Source organism: Mustela lutreola, chromosome 13 (assembly GCF_030435805.1).
Source record: "Mustela lutreola isolate mMusLut2 chromosome 13, mMusLut2.pri, whole genome shotgun sequence".
Taxonomy (NCBI): Eukaryota; Metazoa; Chordata; class Mammalia; order Carnivora; family Mustelidae; genus Mustela; species Mustela lutreola.
In genome coordinates, this window is record NC_081302.1 from 78,552,678 (window position 1) to 78,574,313 (window position 21,636).

Below are 21,636 nucleotides of genomic sequence, written 5' to 3' on the forward strand. Positions count from 1 at the left end.
CTTTTCCCACCCCTCCCTCCCCCCAGCAACCCTCAGTTTGTTTTGTGAGATTAAGAGCCACTTATGGTTTGTCTCCCTCCCAATCCCATCTTGTTTCATTTATTCTTCTCCTACCCCCTTAACCCCCCATGTTGCATCTCCACTTCCTCTGATTGACTTATTTCGCTAAGCGTGATACCCTCTAGTTCCATCCACGTCATTGCAAATGGCAAGATTTCTTTTCCTTTGATGGCTATTCCATTGTGTATATAGACCACCTCTTCTTTATCCATTCATCTGTTGATGGACATCTAGGTTCTTTCCATAGTTTGGCTATTGTAGGCATTGCTGCTATAAACATTCAGGTGCACGTGCCCCTTCGGATCACTACATTTGTATCTTTAGGGTAAATACCCAGTAGTGCAATTGCTGGGTTATAGGGTAGTTCTATTTTCAACACTTTGAGGAACCTCCATGCTGTTTTCCAGAATGGTTGCACCAGCTTGCATTCCCACCAACAGTGTAGGAGTGTTCCCCTTTTTCTAAATCCTCCCCAGCATCTGTCATTTCCTGACTTGTTAATTTTAACCATTCTGACTGGTGTGAGGTGATATCTCATTGGGGTTTTGATTTGTATTTCCCTGATGCCGAGTGATATGGAGCACTTTTTCATGTGTCTGTTGGCCATCTGGATGTCTTCTTTGCAGAAATATCTATTCATGTCTTCTGCCCATTTCTTGATTGGATTATTTGTTCTTTGGGTGTTGAGTTTGCTAAGTTCTTTATAGATTTTGGACAATAGCCCTTTATCTGATAAGTTCTTTGCAAATATCTTCTCCCATTCTGTCAGTTGTCTTTTGGTTTTGTTAACTGTTTCCTTTGCTGTGCAAAAGCTTTTGATCTTGATGAAATCCCAGTAGTTCATTTTTGCACTTGCTTCCCTTGCCTTTGGCGATGTTCCTAGGAAGACGTTGCTGCGGCTAAGGTTGAAGAGGTTGCTGCCTATGTTCGAGGAGGGGAGTCTTAATCTCCAATTATTTTCACATGGTACACCAGAAAAGTTTTTATGATAGATTCTTTGAGAGTATTTTATATAAGCCATCATGTGGTTTGTGAATGGAGTTCTATTTCTTTCTTTTCCCTTTGCTTTTTGTTTATTTGTCTCACCTTATTGCATTGATAAATGCAATATTTCCCTTTCGATATTGTATACATGTGGTGAATAAGGACAGCCTGCATTTTTGCCAGTCTTAGGAAGAAAACATTTGGTCTTTCACATTTAAGTCTGATATTTGCTGCAAGTCTTTCATAGATATCCTTCATCAGGTAGAAGAATTTACCCTATTTCCTTGGCTTGTTGAATTTTTATCAATTGATGTTAAAATTGTCAAATGCTTCTTCTGTATCTGTTGTGATTATCCTAGGGCTTTTTTCCCTTTAGTCTTTTGAGATGATAAATTACATCATTTTATTTTCAAATGATGAATCAAACTTCCTTTTTTGGAATAAACCCCACCAGATCACTATCCGTTTCCTAGGGTTATCATAGGAAAGTATCTCAAACTGGGTGACTTAGAACAATAGAAATCTATTGTCTCAGAACTTGCAGGGATAGAAGTCTGAAGTCAGGATGTCGGAGTAGAACCATGCTTGATTTGAAACCTGTGGGTGAAGGGTCATTCTTTGCCTCTTGTGGCTTCTGGGAGCTCCAGGTGTTCCTTGTTTGTAGCAGCATGATTTCATTTTGTACCTCACACAGTATTTTTCTTGTCTCCTCACATAGTCTTCCCTTTCTATGTGTATCTATGTCTGTGACCAAAGCTCCCCTTATCATAGGGACAGCAATCATTTTGGATTAGAGCCCACCCTTTGACATTATCTTAATTTGGTTAAGTCTGCAAGGAGCTTAAGCTTGCTTAATGCAAGCTCACACCTTGCATTAAGGTGTGAATGTTTGTGTCCCTCCCCCCTCAAAGCATATGTTGAAATCCTAACCACCAATGGTGAGGGTATTAGTAGGTGGAGCCTTTGGGAGGTGCTTAAGGACGCAGGTGGAGCCCTCACAAATGGGATCAGTGGTGTGTAAATGAGGGCCCAGAGAGCTCCTTAGCCCCTTCCCCTATGTGAGGGCATGATGGGAATGCACCAAATGTGAACTGGGAAGATGGTCCTCACCGAAATCACCATGCTGGTGCCTTGATCTTGGACTTCCCAGCCTTCAAAACTGTGAGAAATAAATTTGTTGTTTGTGAGCTGTGGTAGTCTGTTGTTTATGAGTTTGTGTAGTCTGTGGTATTTTATTAGAGCAGCCCGAATAGACTAAGACAGCTTATTGCAAAATAAGGTCACATTCTGAGGTACTGGGGATTAGGACGTCACTGTATCTTCGTTCAGTGTGAAGATGCAATTCAACTCATAAAAGTCATGATGTATAATCATTTTAAATACTGGTAGATTTGAGTTTTGGTGTTTTGTTAAGGAGTTTTGTATTCATGTTTATAAAGGATTTTAATTTGTACTATTTTTTTTTCTTGCTTTGTCTGGTTTTGGTGTCCTAGTGATTTCATAAAATATTTTGGGAAGAGTTCCTTCCTCGTATCTTTTTTTTTTTTTTTTTCTGGCTGCTTTTAAGATTTCCTCTTTGTCTTTTGTTTTATGTGTATTCATTATAAATCTAAGTGTGATTTTATTTTTTATTTACCTTGTTTGAGATTTGTTGGTTTTCTTGCCTTTGTGAAAAATTCACAGCCATTGTCTCTTTGCGCGTTGCTTTTGTCCGGTTTCTCCCTCTCTTTCCCTCTTTCTCGCTCCTTCCCTCTTCCCCCTCTCTCTTTCTCTCCTTCTCTCTCTCCCTTCATCTCTCTCCCCCCTTCCTCCCTCTTTCTCTGTCTCTCTCCCTCTCACTCTCTCAACCTTCCTCTCCCTCTCCCCCCTCCCCCATCAGGATTCAACTGAAATTTTGTTAGATCTTCTCACTTTGTTTACTTCACCTCCTAAGTTCTTTTCTGTACATTCTGTCTTCCTGCCTACTCATGCTGTATTTTGGGGAATGTCTCTGATCCACATATCACTTTATTATTTTCCCTCTCAGCAGCATCCTATCTGCTGCCAAATTTGTCCATTAGATCGTAAAAAAGATTTTATTTATTTATTTTTCAGAGAGAGAAAGAGAGAGAGCGAGCTCAAGCAGGGGGGAGTGGCAGGCAGAATGAGAAGTTGACTCCGGGCCAAGCAAGGAGCCCAATACAGAACTTGATCCCAGGACCCTGGGATCATGACTGGAGCCGAAGGCAGACACTTAACCGACTGAACGGCCCAGGCTTCCCTGTCCATTGAATTTTTAAGTTTCATTAGGACTTCCCCCATTTTAGAGACTTTATTTGGTTCCATTTCAAATTACTGTGTCACTTCCCATAGTGTCTCTCCATACAGTTATTTTAAAGCATGTTTTCTTCATACATAATAAGCATGTTTATTTTCTTTTAAAGAAATCTGTATCTTCTAATTCAAGCATCTGAAATCTATACTGGGTATTTTCTGTAGTCTTTTGTTTGTAATGGTTCTTATAATTCTTGCTTCTTTTGTATAGTACTTCTTTCCTTTTTATAAATAATTTTTGGTGGTTCTTTGAGGCCTAGGATGAAGGGGGTTTTTTTTGGAGAAGAGTCATATTTGCTTTTATCTTGTAGGACTACCAGTTCTGAACCATTTTAAACTGACAATGCTTGAAATTTCTTGGACAACTCTGGTGATTCCAATTTGGGTTATTCTGCTAGAAACCTCCCTCCTTCCCGTCGTTCTCTCTGTCTGTCTCTCTGTCTGTCTCTCTCTGTCTCTGTGTGTGTGTGTGTCTCTCTGCATGTCTCTCTCTCTCTCTCTCTGTGTATGTCTCTGTGTGTGTGTGTGTCTCTGTGTGTGTGTGTCTCTGTGTGTGTGTGTGTCTCTCTCTGTGTGTGTCTCTCTCTCTGTGTCTCTCTCTCTCTCTGTGTCTCTGTGTCTTTCTCTGTGTGTGTCTCTCTGTGTGTGTGTGTGTCTCTCTCTCTCTGTGTCTCTCTTTGTGTGTCTCTCTCTGTGTGTCTCTCTGTCTGCGTGTCTCTCTCTGTCTCTGTCTCTTTCTTTCTCTCCTTCCTCAGAATGATACCAAGGCAACTTTCCCGAAAGCCCTGTGGGAGTGGTTGAATGGATAATGGCGCAGCATTCTTTCTACTTCACTCTGATCCTGAGGCGAATCTGTGTGACTATGGGATTTTCCCAGAGTCTCCATCTTGGGCACAACCTGAGCCTTGATTTATATGCCCCCTGTTCCCCCACAGCTAACTTTAGTATTAATTGGCAAATTTCTTCAGGAAAAAAATGCTTTTTGAATTTTTTGCCTACTCTCTTGATTTTTGTTTTTGATTAAAATTTGACTTGATAATAGCTATTATCTTGCCTAATGAATTTAAAAAGCTTTTTTTCCCTTGCAAGTCAGCATTTGAAGCTATTTCAGAACTTTGGTTACAATAAGATGGGCTACCATTATCTAAAGCCTTATTTTTATATCCAGATAAGTCACTGCTTTCTACATCTCGTTTTTCAGCTTTTCATTCATTTCTTGATAGGATACCTTGGTCTCCTGCTTCTAGTTTGAATATTTCAGTGGCAACATCTGAGTGTGGCCCCAGTATTCATTCCCTCTTTTTCCGACCCTCGAAAGTGATTTGATTTGTCTAATAGTGATTTTTTCATTATTGTTAAAGTCCAATAAACTTTGTCAAGAAATGTCTTGGCATTTATTTTCTGTCTGATCTTTCATAATCATGCTCTCAATAAAGAAAGATCTACTTTACCAGTTTTTTTTTTTTTTAAAGATTTTATTTATTTATTTGACAGAGAGAGACACATGGAGAAAGGGCAAAAGCTTGGGAGCAGGGAGCGGGAGCCTTCTGCTGAGCAAGACCCCAAAGCGGGGCTCTATCCCAGGACCCTGGGATCATGACCTGAGCTGAAGGCAGACACTTACGGACTGAGCCATCCAGGGATCCGTCTCTTTTCTTTCTTTTCTGAGTTCTTTCAGGTCACATTAAAAATTCCTCCGCAGTTGGGGCACCTGGGTGGCTTAGTGGGTTGAGCCTTTGCCTTCGGCTTGGGTTGTGGTTTCGGGGTCCTGGGACGAGCCCTGCATTGGGGTCTCTGCTTGGCCAGGGAGTCTGCTTCCCTTCCTCTCTCTGCCTGCCTCTCTGCCTCCTTGTGATCTCTGTCTGTCAAATAAATAATATCTTTAAATAAAATTCCTCCACAGTTTCAATATCATGTTAACGAATAATTTTGTGTTTCTTCTTTTGAACTCTTTTATGAAAAAGAGTTATGAAATGGCCATATTTAATTTCTTTTATAGGAAATGTATTTTCTCTGTTTTGTAACAGTTCTTTTGAGGTGCAAACAGGTATTTCCTTTGTCTCTTTTTCCTTATACTTTGCCATTTTTTGGCAAATGGCTACATTGCTTTTTCATAGATTCTATGTTGGCTCATTTTTTACCATTACTCAACTTAAGGGAGCCACTCTAACAGACAAGCTCATGGCTGGAGAGACCCGTTGGTGTAGTGGGAGGCACCTCGTGGGTGAGCTGGGACATCAGCTTAGGCCTTAAATCTAGGATATGTGCTCACCAGCCCTCTTACCTCAGGTAGCAGGTGAGCAGGTAGCCTTGAAGCTCCCAGGTCTCTAGTCAGGTGATCGCCTGCAGCTCTTAGTTAACTATTACTCACCTTCCGTTTCTTCACCCTTACACATGAATGGGTTGTCCAGGAAATGCTTGAAGAGAAAGAGCTAAATTAAACCTAAATGATGGTGGGAAAGCTCCTTTACTTCAGGACCTGCATATCCGCATCAATCCTGCACGACAGGACTTTTTGCAAGTCTGAGAAAACTTGAGTGTGTTTACTCTGGTATAAAGATGCTTGTTACCGTTGAGGCCCAGTGAGCCTCTATTTCTCGTCAGAAACAAATGGGACTTTCCGTGGCCCGTTGATCAAAAATCTCATTCATTTTTGGGTTAGGAGATATCAAAGCACACCTTGTCTGGGCAAGGTTAACCAGGCAAGGAAGACTTTATTTAAGACTGTGGCAATTGGGGAGAGAAGTTGAACTCCCCTCAGGTGAAACAAAAGACAGAGTTTATAAGAGGTCTGTGGGGAAGGTGGGGATTGTCACTGGCAACTTGTGTCTGCTAAATGGCTTTGTCCAAAGAATAAGTACATTTTCTCTTGTCTTCATGACAGGAGGGGCTTTTATACTTGGCACAAGGCACCCTCTGAAGGTAGACCCCTACCTTACCATGGAGATTTTCTCTGATGTTACATTTCAGAGACATCCCAGGTCCTTGAGAAAGACATTCCCTGGATCTTAAAGCTGGCAAGGGGCTTTGAAGGATATTTATATACATTTCAAAGGGAGTAGAGCAAGAATTTACGATTAGGTATTCTAAGGCAAATGTTTAATGTTAGCAAAAAGGAAAGGGAGTTCAGGGGTCTATGGATAAGACATCCGTTTAAAATTAGTCAAACTCAGGACACCTGGGTGGCTTAGTTGGTTGAGTGCTGCCTTCGGCTCAGGTCATGATCCTAGAGTTCCAGGATCAAGTCCCAGGATTGAGTCCCAGGATCGAGTCCCACATTGGGCTCCCAGCTCCACGGGGAGTCTCTGACTTTCTCCCTCTGAACTTCTCCCCTCGCATGCTGTCTCTCACACTCTCTTAATCTTAATTTAAAACTTAATCTTAAATCTTAAAAAATACCTAAAAAAAACCTTAGTCAAACTGAGGGGAATGTTAAGGCCAGGGGCTGCCCTCTGGTCAGGGAACTACTGCTCTTCAGCCAAGCCTCTCCTTGCCTCCTCCTGCAGCCCTCTTTGCCCTCTCCCCTCCCCTCTTCTCTTTCTGAGCTCAGCTGCTGGGTCTTCTCTATCACTGCTTGGTTCCCAGTCTCCTCCCTGGGCAGAATGTCCGTGCCCACCCAGAGCCTCTGGGGCTGGGGAGGGGATGCAGCTGGAGCTGAGGGAACTAGCATTGCCCCTTCAGTGCAGGGTGGCAGGGGAGGTCTAGGGGATCCGATCCCTGGAGAAGTGGATTGGGCAGATGAGGAGCTGGGGGCTAAGAAAGCAGTCGGCCTCCAGGAGACTCACTGAGGCTGAAATGCCTGTCCAGAACACACAGCGCGCTTCCTCCTTTCCCTAGAGCCTGACTTCATTTGCATTTCCGAGTAACATCCCTGTGCCTTCTTGCTGCAGGAGCTGCCCATTTCCCTCTGGGCTGTCAGAAGGTGGAGGAAGAGATGGGCTGGCAACAATCTCTGCAAGAATCCGATGCATCCAAAGTCCGCACCATTTACCTCAATGAACCCCTTAGGAACAGTTTCTGCAAAAACTGTATCAGGTGAGAAGGGTGTGTGGCTGGGAGATAAGGAAGGAGGAAGAAGGTGGGGTCCTCACCTGCAAAATATACGTGGTGTGGATGCTTCAGGCTTTAACACTTGTCTAGACCTTGAGAAATTTGACTCTCAGGTTCACCACCAACAGGCTGTGTTGTCATCTCACCCTCAAGGGTTCTTTCTCTGAGGTGGCCTCTCCTCTCACTGTTCATGGCAACACCATCCATGCAGCACACTGCCATCTGGGAGCTCTCTCTAGTAATACCTACCGGGAAGATAAAGTGCTTTCCAGTGGAACCTCACAGATCTGCTGAGTTCCCCACCAATATCCTATATTGGGGAATCGAGGATCAGCTTTCTTTCTTTTCTTTTTTTTTAAGATTGTATTTATTTATTTGACAGACAGAGATCACACGTAGGCAGAGGCAGGCAGAGAGAGAGGGGGGGTGGGGAAGCAGGCTCCTTACTGAGCAGAGAGCCCGATTTGGTACTCCATCCCAGGACCCTGAGATCATGACCTGAGCCAAAGGCAGAGGCTTAACCACTGAGCCACCCAGGTGTCCTTTTTTTTTTTTAATTGAAGTTTAATTAATATGCGGTGGTATATTAATTTTAGGATTACAATATAGTGATTCAGCAGTTTTATACATTACTCAGTGCTCATCAAGAGAACTGTACTCTTAATCCCCTTTACCTATTTCACACAACACCCCCCCAACTCCCGTCCCTCTGACAACCACCAGTTCATTCGCTGCATTTGAGTCTCTGAGTAATATTCTGTTGTATATATGCATTACATCTTTACCTGTTGAACTATGGATGGACACTTTGGGTTGCTTCCATATCTTGGCTATAGTAAATAATGCTGCAGTAAATGTAGGTGTAAATATAGGTGTGCATATGTTTTGTGAATTTGGGTTTTTGTTTTCTTTGGGTAAATATCCAAAGTGAATTAGGAGATCATATGGTAATTATATTTTTAATTTTTCAAGGACCCTCCATTCAGTTTTCCACAGATTGGCTGCCCCAATCTGCATTCCTAGGAACAATGTTCAAGTGTTCCTTTTCCTCCACATCCTTGTTATTTGTGTTTTGTTTTATTTTAGCCATTCTGACACGTGTAAGGTGATATTTCATTGTGGTTTTAATTTGCATTTCCCTGATGATGAGTGATGTTGAGCATCTTTCTGGCCTTCTTTGGAAAATTGTCTATTTAGGTCCTTTGGCCTTTTTAATCAGTTTGATTGTGGGGAAGTGTTAAGTTGAATAAGTTCTAAATATATTTTGGATGTTAATCTCTTAATTGGATATATCATTTGCAAATACTTCTCTCACTCAGTAGAGTGCCTATTTGTTTGGTTTGTGGTTTCTTTCACTGTTCAGAAGCTTTTTATTTTAGTGTAGTCCTGATAGTTTAATTTTGCTTTTGTTTCTCTTGCCAGAGAAGATGTATCTAGAAAAATGTTTCTATATCCTATACCAAAGAAACAACTGCTTATGTGGTCTCTGAGGAGTTTTATTATTTCAGGTCTCACATTTAGATCTTTAAACTATTTTGAGGGTTTTTTTTTGTGTGTGTATAGTGTAAGAAAGGGGTCCAGTTTCATTATTCTTTTGCCTTCAGCTGTCAGTTTTCTGAGTACCATTTCTTAAAGAAACTGTCTTCCCCATTATCTATTCTTATCTCCTATGTCATAGATTAAGTGATCATATTTGTGGTTTTATTTCTGGGCTCTGATTCTGTTCTATTAATCTATGTGTCTATTTTTGTGCCAGTACCATACCGCTCTGATTACTGCAGCTTTATTGGAAATCTTGAAATCTGGGACTCAGATATGTCTAGCTTTGTTCTTCTTTCTCAAGATTGCTTTGGCTATTTGGGGTCTTCTGTGGCTTCATACAATTTGAAGACAATTTGTTCTAGTTCTGTGAAAAATATTGGTGTTTTGATAACTATTGCATTAAATCTATAGATTGCTTTGGGTAGTATGGACATTTAAAAATGTTAATTCTTCCAATCCTTGAGCATGAAATATCTTGCTATTTGTTTGTGTCATCTTCAGTGTCTTTCATCAGTGTTTCATAGTTTTCAGAGTAGAGGTCTTTCACCTCCTTGGTTAAGCTTATTCCTAGGTATTTTATTATTTTTTGGTGCAATTGTGAATGGGATTTTTTTTCTTGATTTCTCTTTTTGCAACTTCATTATTAGGGTATAGAAACACAACAGATTTCTGTATATGAATTTTGTATTCTGCAACATTACTAAATTCATTTCTCAGTTCTAATAGTGCTTTGGTGGAGCTTTAAGGGTTTTTCATATATGGTATGTCATCTGCAAATAGTGACAGTTTTTCTTCTTCCTTATCAATTTGGATACCTTTTCTTTCCTCTTTTTTTCCCCCCGATAGCTGTGTCTAGTACTTGCAGTAGTATTTTGAATAAAATTGGTGAGAATGGACAACCATTTCTTGTTTTTGATCTTAGAGGAAAAGCTGTCAGTTTTTCACTGTTGAGTATAGTGTTGGTTGTGGGTTTTTCATATAAAACCTTTAGTGTGTTGTGGTATGTTTCCTCTGAACCTATTTTGTTGAGAGTTTATATCAAGAATGGATGTTATACCCACCAACAGTGTAGGAGGGTTCCCCTTTCTCTGCATCCTCGCCAGCATCTGTCATTTCCTGACTTGTTGATTTTAGCCATTCTGACTGGTGTGAGGTGATATCTCATTGTGGTTTTGATTTGTATTTCCCTGATGCCGAGTGATATGGAGCACTTTTTCATGTGTCTGTTGGCTATCAGGATGTCTTCTTTGCAGAAATGTCTGTTCATGTCTTCTGCCCATTTCTTGATTGGATTATTTGTTCTTTGGGTGTTGAGTTTGCTAAGCTCTTTATAGATTCTGGACACTAGTCCTTTATCTGATATGTCGTTTGCAAATATCTTCTCCCATTCTGTCAGTTGTCTTTTGGTTTTGTTAACTGTTTCCTTTGCTGTGCAAAAGCTTTTGATCTTGATGAAATCCCAATAGTTCATTTTTGCCCTTGCTTCCCTTGCCTTTGGCGTTGTTTCTAGGAAGACGTTGCTGCTGCTGAGGTCGAAGAGGTTGCCTGTGTTTTCCTCAAGGATTTTGATGGATTCCTTTCGCACATTGAGGTCCTTCATCCATTTTGAGTCTATTTTCGTGTGTGGTGTAAGGAAATGGTCCAATTTCATTTTTCTGCATGTGGCTGTCCAGTTTTCCCAGCACCATTTATTGAAGAGGCTGTCTTTTTTCCATTGGACATTCTTTCCTGCTTTTTCGAAGATTAGTTGACTGTAGAGTTGAGGGTCTATTTCTGGGTTCTCTATTCTGTTGCATTGATCTATGTGTCTGTTTTTGTGCCAGTACCATGCTGTCTTGATGATGACAGGTTTGTAATAGAGCTTGAAGTCCGGAATTGTGATGCCACCAACGTTGGCTTTCTTTTTCAATATCCCTTTGGCTATTCGAGGTCTTTTCTGGTTCCATATAAATTTTAGAATTATTTGTTCCATTTCTTTGAAAAAGATGGATGTTACTTTGATAGGAATTGCATTAAATGTGTAGATTGCTTTAGGTAGCATAGAGATTGGGAATGCAAGCTGGTGCAGCCACTCTGGAAAACAGCATGGAGGTTCCTCAAAATGTTGAAAATAGAACTGCCCTATGACCCAGCAATTGCACTATTGGGTATTTACCCTAAAGATACAAACGTAGTGATCCAAAGGGGCACGTGCACCCGAATGTTTATAGCAGCAATGTCCACAATAGCCAAACTATGGAAAGAACCTAGATGTCCATCAACAGATGAATGGATCAAGACGATGTGGTATATATACACAGTGGAATACTATGCAGCCATCAAAAGAAATGAAATCTTGCCATTTGCGAAAACATGGATGGAACTAGAGCGTATCATGCTTAGTGAAATAAGTCAAGCAGAGAAAGACAACTATCATATGATCTCCCTGATATGAGTAAGTGGTGATGCAACATGGGGGCTTAAGTGGGTAGGAGAAGAATAAATGAAACAAGTTGGGATTGGGAGGGAGACAAACCATAAGTGACTCTTAATCTCACAAAACAAACTGAGGTTGCTGGGGGGAGGGGGTTTGGGAGAAGGGGGTGGGATTATGGACATTGGGGAGGGTATATGCTTTGGTGAGTGCTGTGAAGTGTGTAAACCTGGTGATTCACAGACCTGTACCCCTGGGGATAAAAATATATGTTTATAAACAAAAAATTTAAAAAAAAAAGAATGGATGTTTTATTTTGTCAACTGCTTTTTCTGCATCTATTAGGATGATCATATGTTTTTATCCTTTTTCTTATTGATGTGATATATCACACTAATTGATTTGCACATATGGAACCATGTCTGGAGTAAATCTTACTTGATCCTGGTGAACGATTTTTTTAATGTGTTGTTGGATTCCGTTTGGTGATATTTTGTTGAGGATTTTTTAATCTATTCTCATCCGGGATATTGGCCTGTCATTTTCTTTTTTGCAGTGTCTTTATCTGGTTTTGTTATTAGGTAATGCTGGCCTTGTAGAATGAATTTGAAAGTTTTCCTTCTTCTTTCTTTCTTTCCTTTCCTTTTTTTTTTTTGGAATAGTTTGAGAAGACTATGTACAAAAGTTTGGTAAAATTCACCTGTGGAGCTATATGCTCCTGGACTTTTGCTTATTTGGAGTTTTTTGCTTACCAATTCAATTTCAATATTAGTAATCTCTGTGTTCAAATTTTCTATTTCTTTCTGCTTCAGTTTTAGAATATTGTATGTTTCTAGGAATTTATCCATTTCTTTTAGGTTGTCCAATTTTTGGCATATAATCTTTTCATAATATTCTTTTACAATCTTTTGTATTTCTGTGGTGTTGGCTATTTCTCCTCCTTCATTTCTGATTTTATTTATTTAAGTTATTTTTTCTTTGATGACTCTGGTTAGAATGTATCAATTTTTATCTTTCTTAAAGAACCAGTTCTTGGTTTCATTTATCTTCTTTTAATATTTTAGTCTCATTTTATTTATTTACACTCTAATATTTATTGTCTCCTTCCTTCTATGAGCTTTGGACTTCACTCTTTCTTCTTTTTCTAGTTCCTTTAGGTATAAGGTTTGTTGCTTGAGATTTTTTTTTTAAACTTCTTGAAGTAAGCTTGTATCACTATAAACTCCCTTATTAGAAACTTCCTTCCTTACTGTGTTCCAAATATTTGGGACCATTGTGTTTTCAATTTCATCTGCCTCCATGTATTTTTCGATTTCTTCATTGATTAGGTACATGTTATTTAGCCTCCATGTGCTTGTGGGGTATTTTGTTTGCTTGCTTGTTTTTTTGTTTTTTAAAGATTTTATTTATTTATTTGACAGCATGAGCATGGGTGGGAAGGAGGGGGAGAGGGAGAAGCAGGCTCCCTGCTGAGGGCTCTATCCCAGGACCCTGGGATCATGACCTGAGCTGAAGGCAGATGAGTAACTGACTAAGCCACCCAGATACCCCATTCTTGTGTTTTTCAGTTTGCTTTTTGTAATTGATTTCCAGTTTCATATCATTTTGGTCAGAAAAGATGCTTGATATTACTTTAATCTTCTAAATTTACTGAGACTTGTTTTGTGGCCCAACATATGGTCTACTCTAGAGACTGTTCCATGTGCACGTGAAAAGAAAATGTGTATTCTGCTGTTTTGGATGGAATATCCTGTTTATATCTATTAGGTCCATGTAGTCTAATCTGGTTCACAGCTACTGTTTCCTTGTTGATTTTTCTGTCTGGATCACTCATCTATTGATGTAAGTGGAGAGTGGAAGTCCTGTGCTATTAGTTGTATTATTATCAGTTTTTTCCTTTATTACTGTTAATGTTTGCTTTTTGTGTCTAGGTGCTCCAATGTTGAGCGCATAGATATTTAAAATTGTTACATCCTCTTGTTGGATTAATCCCTTTATCATTATATGGTGTATTGTGTTTTGTTTCTTGCTATAGTTTTTGTTTTAAGGTCTATTTAGTCTGATATAAATATTGCTAACCTAGGTTTGTTTGTTTTTGTTTTTTAAGCTTCCATTTTCTTGGTATGTTTTTTCATCTCTTCACATTCAGTATGTATGTGTCTTTAGGTCTGAAGTGAGTGTCTTATAAGCAACTTACAGATGAGTCTGTTCTTATTTATTCAGGACCCTATATATTTTGATTTGAACATTTAGTCCATTTACATTTAATTATTGATAGGTATTTACTTATGGCCATTTTGTCAATTGTTTCTGGTTGTTTTTGTAGTTCTTCTCTGTTCCTTTCTTCTTTTCTTGCTCTCTTTCCCTATGGTTTGATGTCTTTCTTTAGTGTTATACTTGGATTTCTTTCTCTTTATTTTTTGTGTAACTATTATAGGTTTTTGATCTATGGTTACCATCAGGATCATATATATGACATCTTATGTATGTAGCAGCCTATGTTAAGTTGATAGTCACTTGAGCTCAAACACCTTCTAAAGGCACTAAATTTTTACTCCCCCTGCACATGTTTTATGTATATGATGTCATATTTTGTCTTTTTATTTTAACCAGTTTGTAGATAATTTTGCTACTTTTGTCTCTCTCTCTCTTTTTAAAGATTTTATTTATTTATTTGACAGACAAGTAGGCCGAGAGACAGGTAGAGAGAGAGAGGAGAAAGCAGGCTCCCTGTCAAGCAGAGAGCCAGATGCAGGGCTCGATCCCAGGACCCTGGGATCATGACCTGAGCCAAAGGCAGAGGCTTTAACCCACTGAGCCACCAAGGTTCCCCTTTTGTCTCTTTTTAATAAAGACTTTATTTATTTGAGAGAGGGAGAGAGCAGAGAGAGGGAGGGGCAGAGAGAGAGAGAGAGAGAAGCAGACTCCCTGCTGCTTGGGGAGCCTGACGTGGGGCTCAATACCAGGACCCTGAAGTCATGACTTGAGTCACAGTCCAACACTTAACCAACTGATCTACCCAGGTCCCCCACTACTTTTTTCTTTTAACTTTCATAGTCACTTTATAAGTGATTAATCTACCTTTACTATGTTTGCTTTTACCTGTGGAATTTTTTCCTTTCATAATTTTCTTCTAATTATGGCCTTTTCTTTCCACTTAAATAGTTTTCTTACACATTTCTTGTAAGTCTACTTTAGTGGTGATGAACTCCTTTGAATTTTGTTTGTCTGGGAAACTCCTTACCTCTTTTTCTCTTCTGAATAGTAAACTTGCTACATAGAATATTCTTAGTTGTAGGTTTTTTGTTTTTTGTTTTTTTCCCTTTTAGTGTCCTGTGTATATGATGTTACCTCCTTTTAGCCTGTGGTTTCTGCTGAAAAGTCCTCTTATAGCTTTATGGGGGTTTCCCTTTTATATAACTCTACTTTCTCTTGCTTTAAAAATAATTATCTCTTTATCATTACTCTTTGGCATTTTAATTATTGTATGTCGTGGTGTGGATATCCTTGGGTTCATGTTGTTAGGGAGTCTTTCTGCTTTCTATATCTTGATGTCCTCAGATTAGAGTTATTTTCAGCTATTATTTCTTCAAATAAACTTTTTGCCCCCTTCTCTTTCTCTTTTCTAGGATCCCTATGATGTAAATGTTGTTACACTTGATGATACCACAGAATTCCCTTATCCTAGTCTCATTTTTTATTATAGATTTTTCTTTTTGCTGTTCAGCTTGGTTGCTTTCCATTATCCTGTCTTTGAGACTGCCAATCTGTTCTGCATCCTCTAACCTGCTTGTGGCTCCCTCTAATGTATTTTTCATTTCTGTTATTGAATTCTTCAGCTCTCACTGGTTTTTTGTATTTTCTGTCTCTTTGTTGAAGTACTCACTGAGTTCATCCACTCTTTTCTCAAGTCCTATGAGTATCTTTATGATCATTACTCTGAATTTTTTTTTTAACCAGGCATATTATTTTTGTTTTATTTTGGTCTTTTCCTGTGATTTTTGTCTCATTCTTTCATTTGTGACATATTCTTCTGTCTCCTCATTTTGTCTAACTCTCTGTGTCACCTTCTGTGTATTAAGGAAGTTGATTACATCTCCTGGACGTGAATGTAGTGGCCTTCTATAGAGGAGTGCTGCCCTATAGTGCAATCTCCCTTAGTCACCAGAGCCATATCCTCCAGGGGTGTGCAAAGGTGCAAGCAGCCCTTGGCTGCTTGCACCCTCCTCTTACGGTTGGGTCTCAGTTACCCTTAGTTCAGCTAGCTTCAATGACCTATTTTTCCTTCTGTTTGTGCAATGGACAGGGTTTGCCCCCTGCAATGTGGAGAGATCTGTCTGTGACTATTGTGGCCTAGCTGTTTGCAAATAGCCTCACTGCCAGAGCTGCAGGTGCACAGTAGGGCAGGGCTTTCCTTCTGCATAGCTGGCTAAGAGGCCTGGCTACAGAAATTGTGTGCATGTTGGAAAGTGGGCTTATCTCTTTTATCTCCAGAGCAGGAGTCACTTAGAAGTGTGCTAGTCCCTGTGGGAGTTGTTTGCTGGGTGTAGTGGGATGGGAGATGTTTTGGTAGGATGCCTGCTGAGGAATCAAGAAGGTTGGATGGGGAAGGTACCTAGGGGAATGTGAGGGTGGGGCACCCTAATGATAGCAAGGTAAATGAAGAATATTTCTGGCTCCCACAAACATCTGGCTATCTAGGCTGTGGAAGGGAAAGAGGAAATGGCCTCCACTAGCATGCTTGTTCCTAGAAAAAAATCTCATGCAGGTTCCTGCTCCTCCAGCACATGTTCTAACATTAGTAAATAAATCTCCTTCCTGTATACTCCATGTGCTTTTCATACTGTTGCTTCTGTGTTGGGTCTTAGGCTGTGTTTAGTATACTCGCTCTTTAAGGGCAAGGACTCAGCTTTCCCTCACTCTCTGGCTCTCCCACAGTTATGCATGCTGAATTGTACAGCTCTTGGATTGAAGCCCTGATCCAAGCCAGATTTTTGGGGACTCATCTGGATGGGTCCCCCAAGTCTGGGGGTCCCTGTATGGGGACCTGTTTCTGGTTAGTTGTGCAGAGAACTTGGTTCCCAACTGCAACTCTGCCCCTCCTGCCCTTTTTGGTGTGGCTTTTGTGATGGAGCTGTTATCTTGGTGTGTTTGTGAGACAAGTTGAACTCCAGATCTTCCTATTCTGCTGTCTTCCCCAAACTCCTGGTCTTTATGATTTTAAAATGTAGTAGATTCATTAGAAAACAAGAAACACCCCTGAGGTGTTTTTCTTTGTCCATAATATGGCTTAGGCATTTGGGAAGATTGATGGATTTAAGATAACTTTTAATGATAAAGAACTTCTGAGGGAGAGAAGGGAGAAAAATTGGTAACTTTTATTATCCTTGAACTATAGGATGAATGTTTAGAAGTTCTGTTACAAGAATTACAGGCCATTAGAAAATGTGGAATACATCTTGCTTATGTCCTGTATTCATAGTACTTAGTTCCTGAAATGGGAAAAATTCTTTCTTTATCCCAACATTGTTTTCAGAAAATAATAAATGTTTTTAAAAATGGCAAAAAATCTTTAGGAAAGAGTGTTCTATAACAATATTTGATCCACTTCTGGGTTTTCCTTTCCAGTGTTAGCTGCTAATGGTATTTTTCTTCTTACCTACAGCACAGCCAAGTACAGCATTTGGTCATTTCTTCCTCGATATCTGTACCTGCAGTTTAGCAAAGCTGCTAATGCTTTCTTCCTATTCATTACTATATTGCAGGTAATTATTTCTGAACACATTATTAGATTAAGCTTTTTAGTAAAGAAAATACTAGAATCTTATTTATCTGAATTAAGAATTTGATGTAGAGAATAAACTCAAACACTGTAAGAAGAGAACTCTCTCCTTACAATACTCATTAAGACACTGAAACTCCCATTTGGGGGCTGAAAAATATGTTGATGCCTAATGTATGAATTGGTCCACAGTTCTTCCTGATTTAGATCACTAATGCGATATTATTGGACTGCATTTTATAATTTATGCCACCTCCATGATAGGATAATTTTAATATATTTAAAGGAATAGTTTAAAGAAAGTCCAGATGCTAGTTTAAAATAGCTAATTTTTTTCTTCTTTTTTTTGTATTTCAGTAAAAACTGTTAATGTGAGATCTACCCCCTTAACGATTTTAAGTGTACGATACAGCAGTGTTCCCCATAGACATCTGTTGTACAGCAGATCTCTAGAACTTATTAATTTTGCATAACTGAAACTTTATGGTCATTGAATAACAACTCCTCATCTCTCCCTCTCTCCAGCCCCTGACACCATCATTTTACTCTCCGAGTCCATGAATCTATGTTAGATGTCTCATAAGTGGTCTTATGCTGGATTTGCCGTCTGTGCCTGGCTCATTTTGCTTGGCATAATGTCCTCAAGGTTCCTCCATGTTATTACATGTGGCGGGATTTCCATCTTTTTAAAGCCTGAATAATATTCCATTGTATATATGCCACACTTTCTTTATCCAGTCATCCACCAACAGATAATGAAGTTGTTCCCATACTTGGCTATGGTTCTGCTATGAATGTGGGAGTGCTGCTATGTCTCCAAGATCCTGATTTCAACTCTTGGATAAATACCTAGAAGTGAGATTCCTGAGCCATATGGTAGTTCTATTTTTAATTTTTTGAAAAATCTTCATATTATTTTTCTGTAATAGCAGCACCATTTTCTATTCCCACTGGAAGTGTACAAGGGTTCCAATCCTTTCACATCCTCATGAACACTTGTTATTTCTTGTTATTTTTTTTTGTGTTTTCTAGCAGCCATCTTAACTTGTGTGAGGTGATGTCTCACTCTCGCTGTAGTCTGGAGTTTCATTTGATGATTAGTGTGATGTTGAGCACCTTTCTTGTACCTCTTAGCCATTTGCAGGCTGTTTTCAGAGAAATGTCTCTTCAGGTCCTTTGCCCATTTTATTGGATTATTATTATTACTACTATTTTACTCATTGAGTTGAAGTTCCTTATATCAGGTAAGGGGGGGCTTCAAATAATTTCTCTTATTCTGTAGGTTGCCTTTTCATTTTGTTGATGGTTCTCCTTGCTGTGCAGAAGCTTTTCAGTTTGATGTGGTCCCCCTTGTCTATTTTTGCTTTTGTTACCTGTGTTTTTGGCATCCTCGCCGAGAAATCATTGCCAAGACCAATATCTAAAGCTTTCCCTCTTTTAGGAATAACATCTTTTCAAAAACAGTTAAATTCAAGGCTTTCCATAATTTAGTTTGCGCCTGTTTATTCAGCCTTGTTTGCATTATGAATCCTACAGTGTAACACAATCCAAGAGGCAAATCTCCTCACAATTCCCCAATTTTCTTCCTAGCTCTAGACCTTGGTTCATTCTGTTACCTAACCCAGAAGGCATTCATCTGGTTATACTCTATCCATTCTCTTAAAGGCACATTTCAAAATCTCCTTCCTTCAAACATCACGAAATGCCACACTCCATGCTGAGTTCCCCCATCTTTATCTTCTGTAGCAATGATCGGTGCTATACATTATAATTGATTTTATTTTTCCTGGAAAACTGTAAATTCCTTGCGAATAGAAACAGTGCCTTCAAAATGGCCAAGCTTTGGGATAAGAATTTAATGAACTGGTTGAATTTAACTTAAACAGAAGATTGGTATTAGTGAGCATTTGCAGTCAAATGCTCTACCACTGGCATTAGTGAACATTTATAGAGGTCATATAAGTGTGTAGCAAAATCTGTGCATGGAATTAACTCAAGGATGAATGTTCAGACATAGTTCCTACCTTTGGAGAACTGGTAGTACTTTTTTTTTTTTTTTAAATATTTATTTGTCAGAGAGAGAGAGAGAGAAAGCAAGAACACAAGCAGGGGAAGCAGCAGAGGGAGAGAGAGAAGCAGGGTTCCTGCTGAGCAAGGAGCCCGACGTGGGACTTGATCACAGGACCCTGAGATCATGACCTGAGCCAAAGGCAGATGCTTAAGTAACTGAGCCACCCAGGCAGCCCCATGGAGAGCTGGTAGTCTTAACATACAAATACTTTAAGAAATATTTATGAAGTATTAAGATGACATTTGAGCTAAAGATTAGAGGAGGAGGAGTCTATCAGTAAGCAGAGGGACAGTGGAAGAAAAGGCCTTTCAGCCACAGGAGACTGTGTGAGAAAAGGCATGAAAACAGGAGGCACTGGTTGCCTTTTATAAGAACCAGGGACCAAAGAGGGGAAGGGAAGAGGTAAAATTTTCTTTGAGAACATTTTATATATTTTGAATTGTGAAAATTTAGCAAGTATGAAATTTTTTTCTAGTGTATGACGTGACCTGGAAACAGGAAACATTTTGTTTGGAGTGTAGAGTAGTAAAGAATCTGAAAATGTCAGGTGAGATCAGGATATAAGAAGCTTAGTGCTACATTCAGAAGCTTGGACTGTGTTCGAGGGATAGGAAAAAGGCAGTGACAGTCAGGAGCTGGAGTGAAGAGACCAGCTCTTGTTAGGCTTAACCAAGGAAGAGACAGAGAGAGGCCTGTGAGCGACAAGACTGGCTTGGAGGTGCACTGCAGTGAGATGGAGAAGAGGGACAGATAGGAATTATCTGAAAGGCAGATTTAACTGATAGCCTAAGCAATCCTAAAATTTCTCCCCTTTTTCCTCTGGTTCTCAAATTGTTTTTATTTTATTTTATTTATTTTGATTTAATTTTATTATTATTTTTTAAAGATTTCCTTTATTTACTTGAGAGAGAGAGAGAGAGAGAGAGAGAGAGAACATGAGCAGGGAAGTGGGGGCAGAAGAGGGAGAAGCAGGCTCCTCACTGAGCAGGGAGCCCTACTGGGACTCGATCCCAGGACCTGAGATCATGATCTGAGCCAAAGGCAGATGCTTAACCCACTGGGCCATTGAACTGCCACCCCCTTAGAATGCTTTTAAAGTAATTATAAGAATTATTGAGAGTTTCAAAATAGACACTGTTTTGCTATAGGAACAAATAATAAGCAAGCAGGAAATAAGGCAGCATAGAGAGTACACACAGGCTCAGGTTTGGAAACATAAGCCTAAAAACTGGTCTAAATCTGGAAAACTATAAACAGTACAATCTAGGACCTTACCTACCCTTTCCTCCATCAAGAAGCTGTCACAGCCTCTTTATCACTTTATTTCTCATATCCTGTTTGTTTATTTACTTATTTAGAGATTATGAGCAAGGGTGAGTGGGGGAGTGGGGAGGGGCAGAGTGGGAGAAGGAATCTAAGGGAGGCTCCATGCTCAGTGCGGAGCCCCACAGGGCTCAATCTCACAACACTGAGATCATGGCCTGAGCCGAAATCGAGAGTCAGACACCTGACTGAGCCACCCAGGGTCCCTACTTTATTTCTCCTATTTTAAACAGTGGGGGGTAGACCTAGAGTTGTCTCCATAGGAAATTAAGAGAAATATTATTCTCCAGCTTCTCCCCAAAATTTCTCTGGTGCCTCAAAAAGAAGGTTCAGTTAACTGACCTTTTGGATTTAACTATTTTGAAGGGATGCTATTTTAGACATTTAAGTTTTGAACTATTCTCTTCGAAATGTGGTAAATGCATTGTACTGGAAAGATGACATAATGACCCAAGTGTTAAGCAGTCGCTCTGGTGGATTTTCCATAATGTAATGTTTAGTCTCATGCTTCAGGGAGGGTTTTGATATGCTAAAACTCTCCTTCCTCTTTTTATTTAACAGCGTGTGTTGTTCTTATGTCCCACATATGCTACTAGTAGTCTGACTTTTAGTATCAAGCAAAATATAAGATTCATCATAAGATTCACGGTGTAACTCTGATTGTTTCTGCAGCAAATTCCAGATGTGTCTCCGACGGGAAAATATACAACTCTCTTGCCGTTGGTGATTATTCTTATGGTTTCAGGCATTAAAGAGATTGTAGAAGATTATGTAAGTTCACTATTAGTGAAATGTTCTCAAAACTGTTGCCTTGAATAGAAGAGACATAGTTGTTGTTTTCAAGCTTCTTGTTGGAACTAGTGTAATTTTTAAAATCTGTAGTTGATGTGAAAAACCAAAGTTTTAAGGTTTCAAATCTTAAAGTGTGTGTGTGTGTGTGTGTGTGTGTGTGTGTGTGTGTTTGAGAAACCAGTAGGTTTTAATTGCGGTCATAAGATGTATCTTTGAGGATTTAATGCAACAGAAAATCCTAACTGGCTAAAAAGGTCAGGAATTGTGCAGTGACTTCATTTCTCCTTTAACCTTATCACAGATACA

General features: G+C 39.5%; 1 protein-coding gene across 2 annotated transcripts in view; it reads left to right on the forward strand.

Annotated features, from left to right (window-relative positions):
• LOC131813534 (phospholipid-transporting ATPase IB-like) overlaps positions 1-21,636 on the forward strand; it is a 249,604-nt gene that overhangs the window by 9,300 nt on the left and 218,668 nt on the right. For both annotated transcript variants that reach the window (XM_059143871.1, XM_059143873.1), the window contains exons 2-4: positions 7,248-7,392; positions 17,028-17,127; positions 21,211-21,309. In XM_059143871.1, the coding sequence (XP_058999854.1) occupies positions 7,292-7,392; positions 17,028-17,127; positions 21,211-21,309 (300 nt within the window). In that variant the 5' untranslated portion in view covers positions 7,248-7,291. The remainder of the gene's footprint in view (positions 1-7,247; positions 7,393-17,027; positions 17,128-21,210; positions 21,310-21,636) is intronic.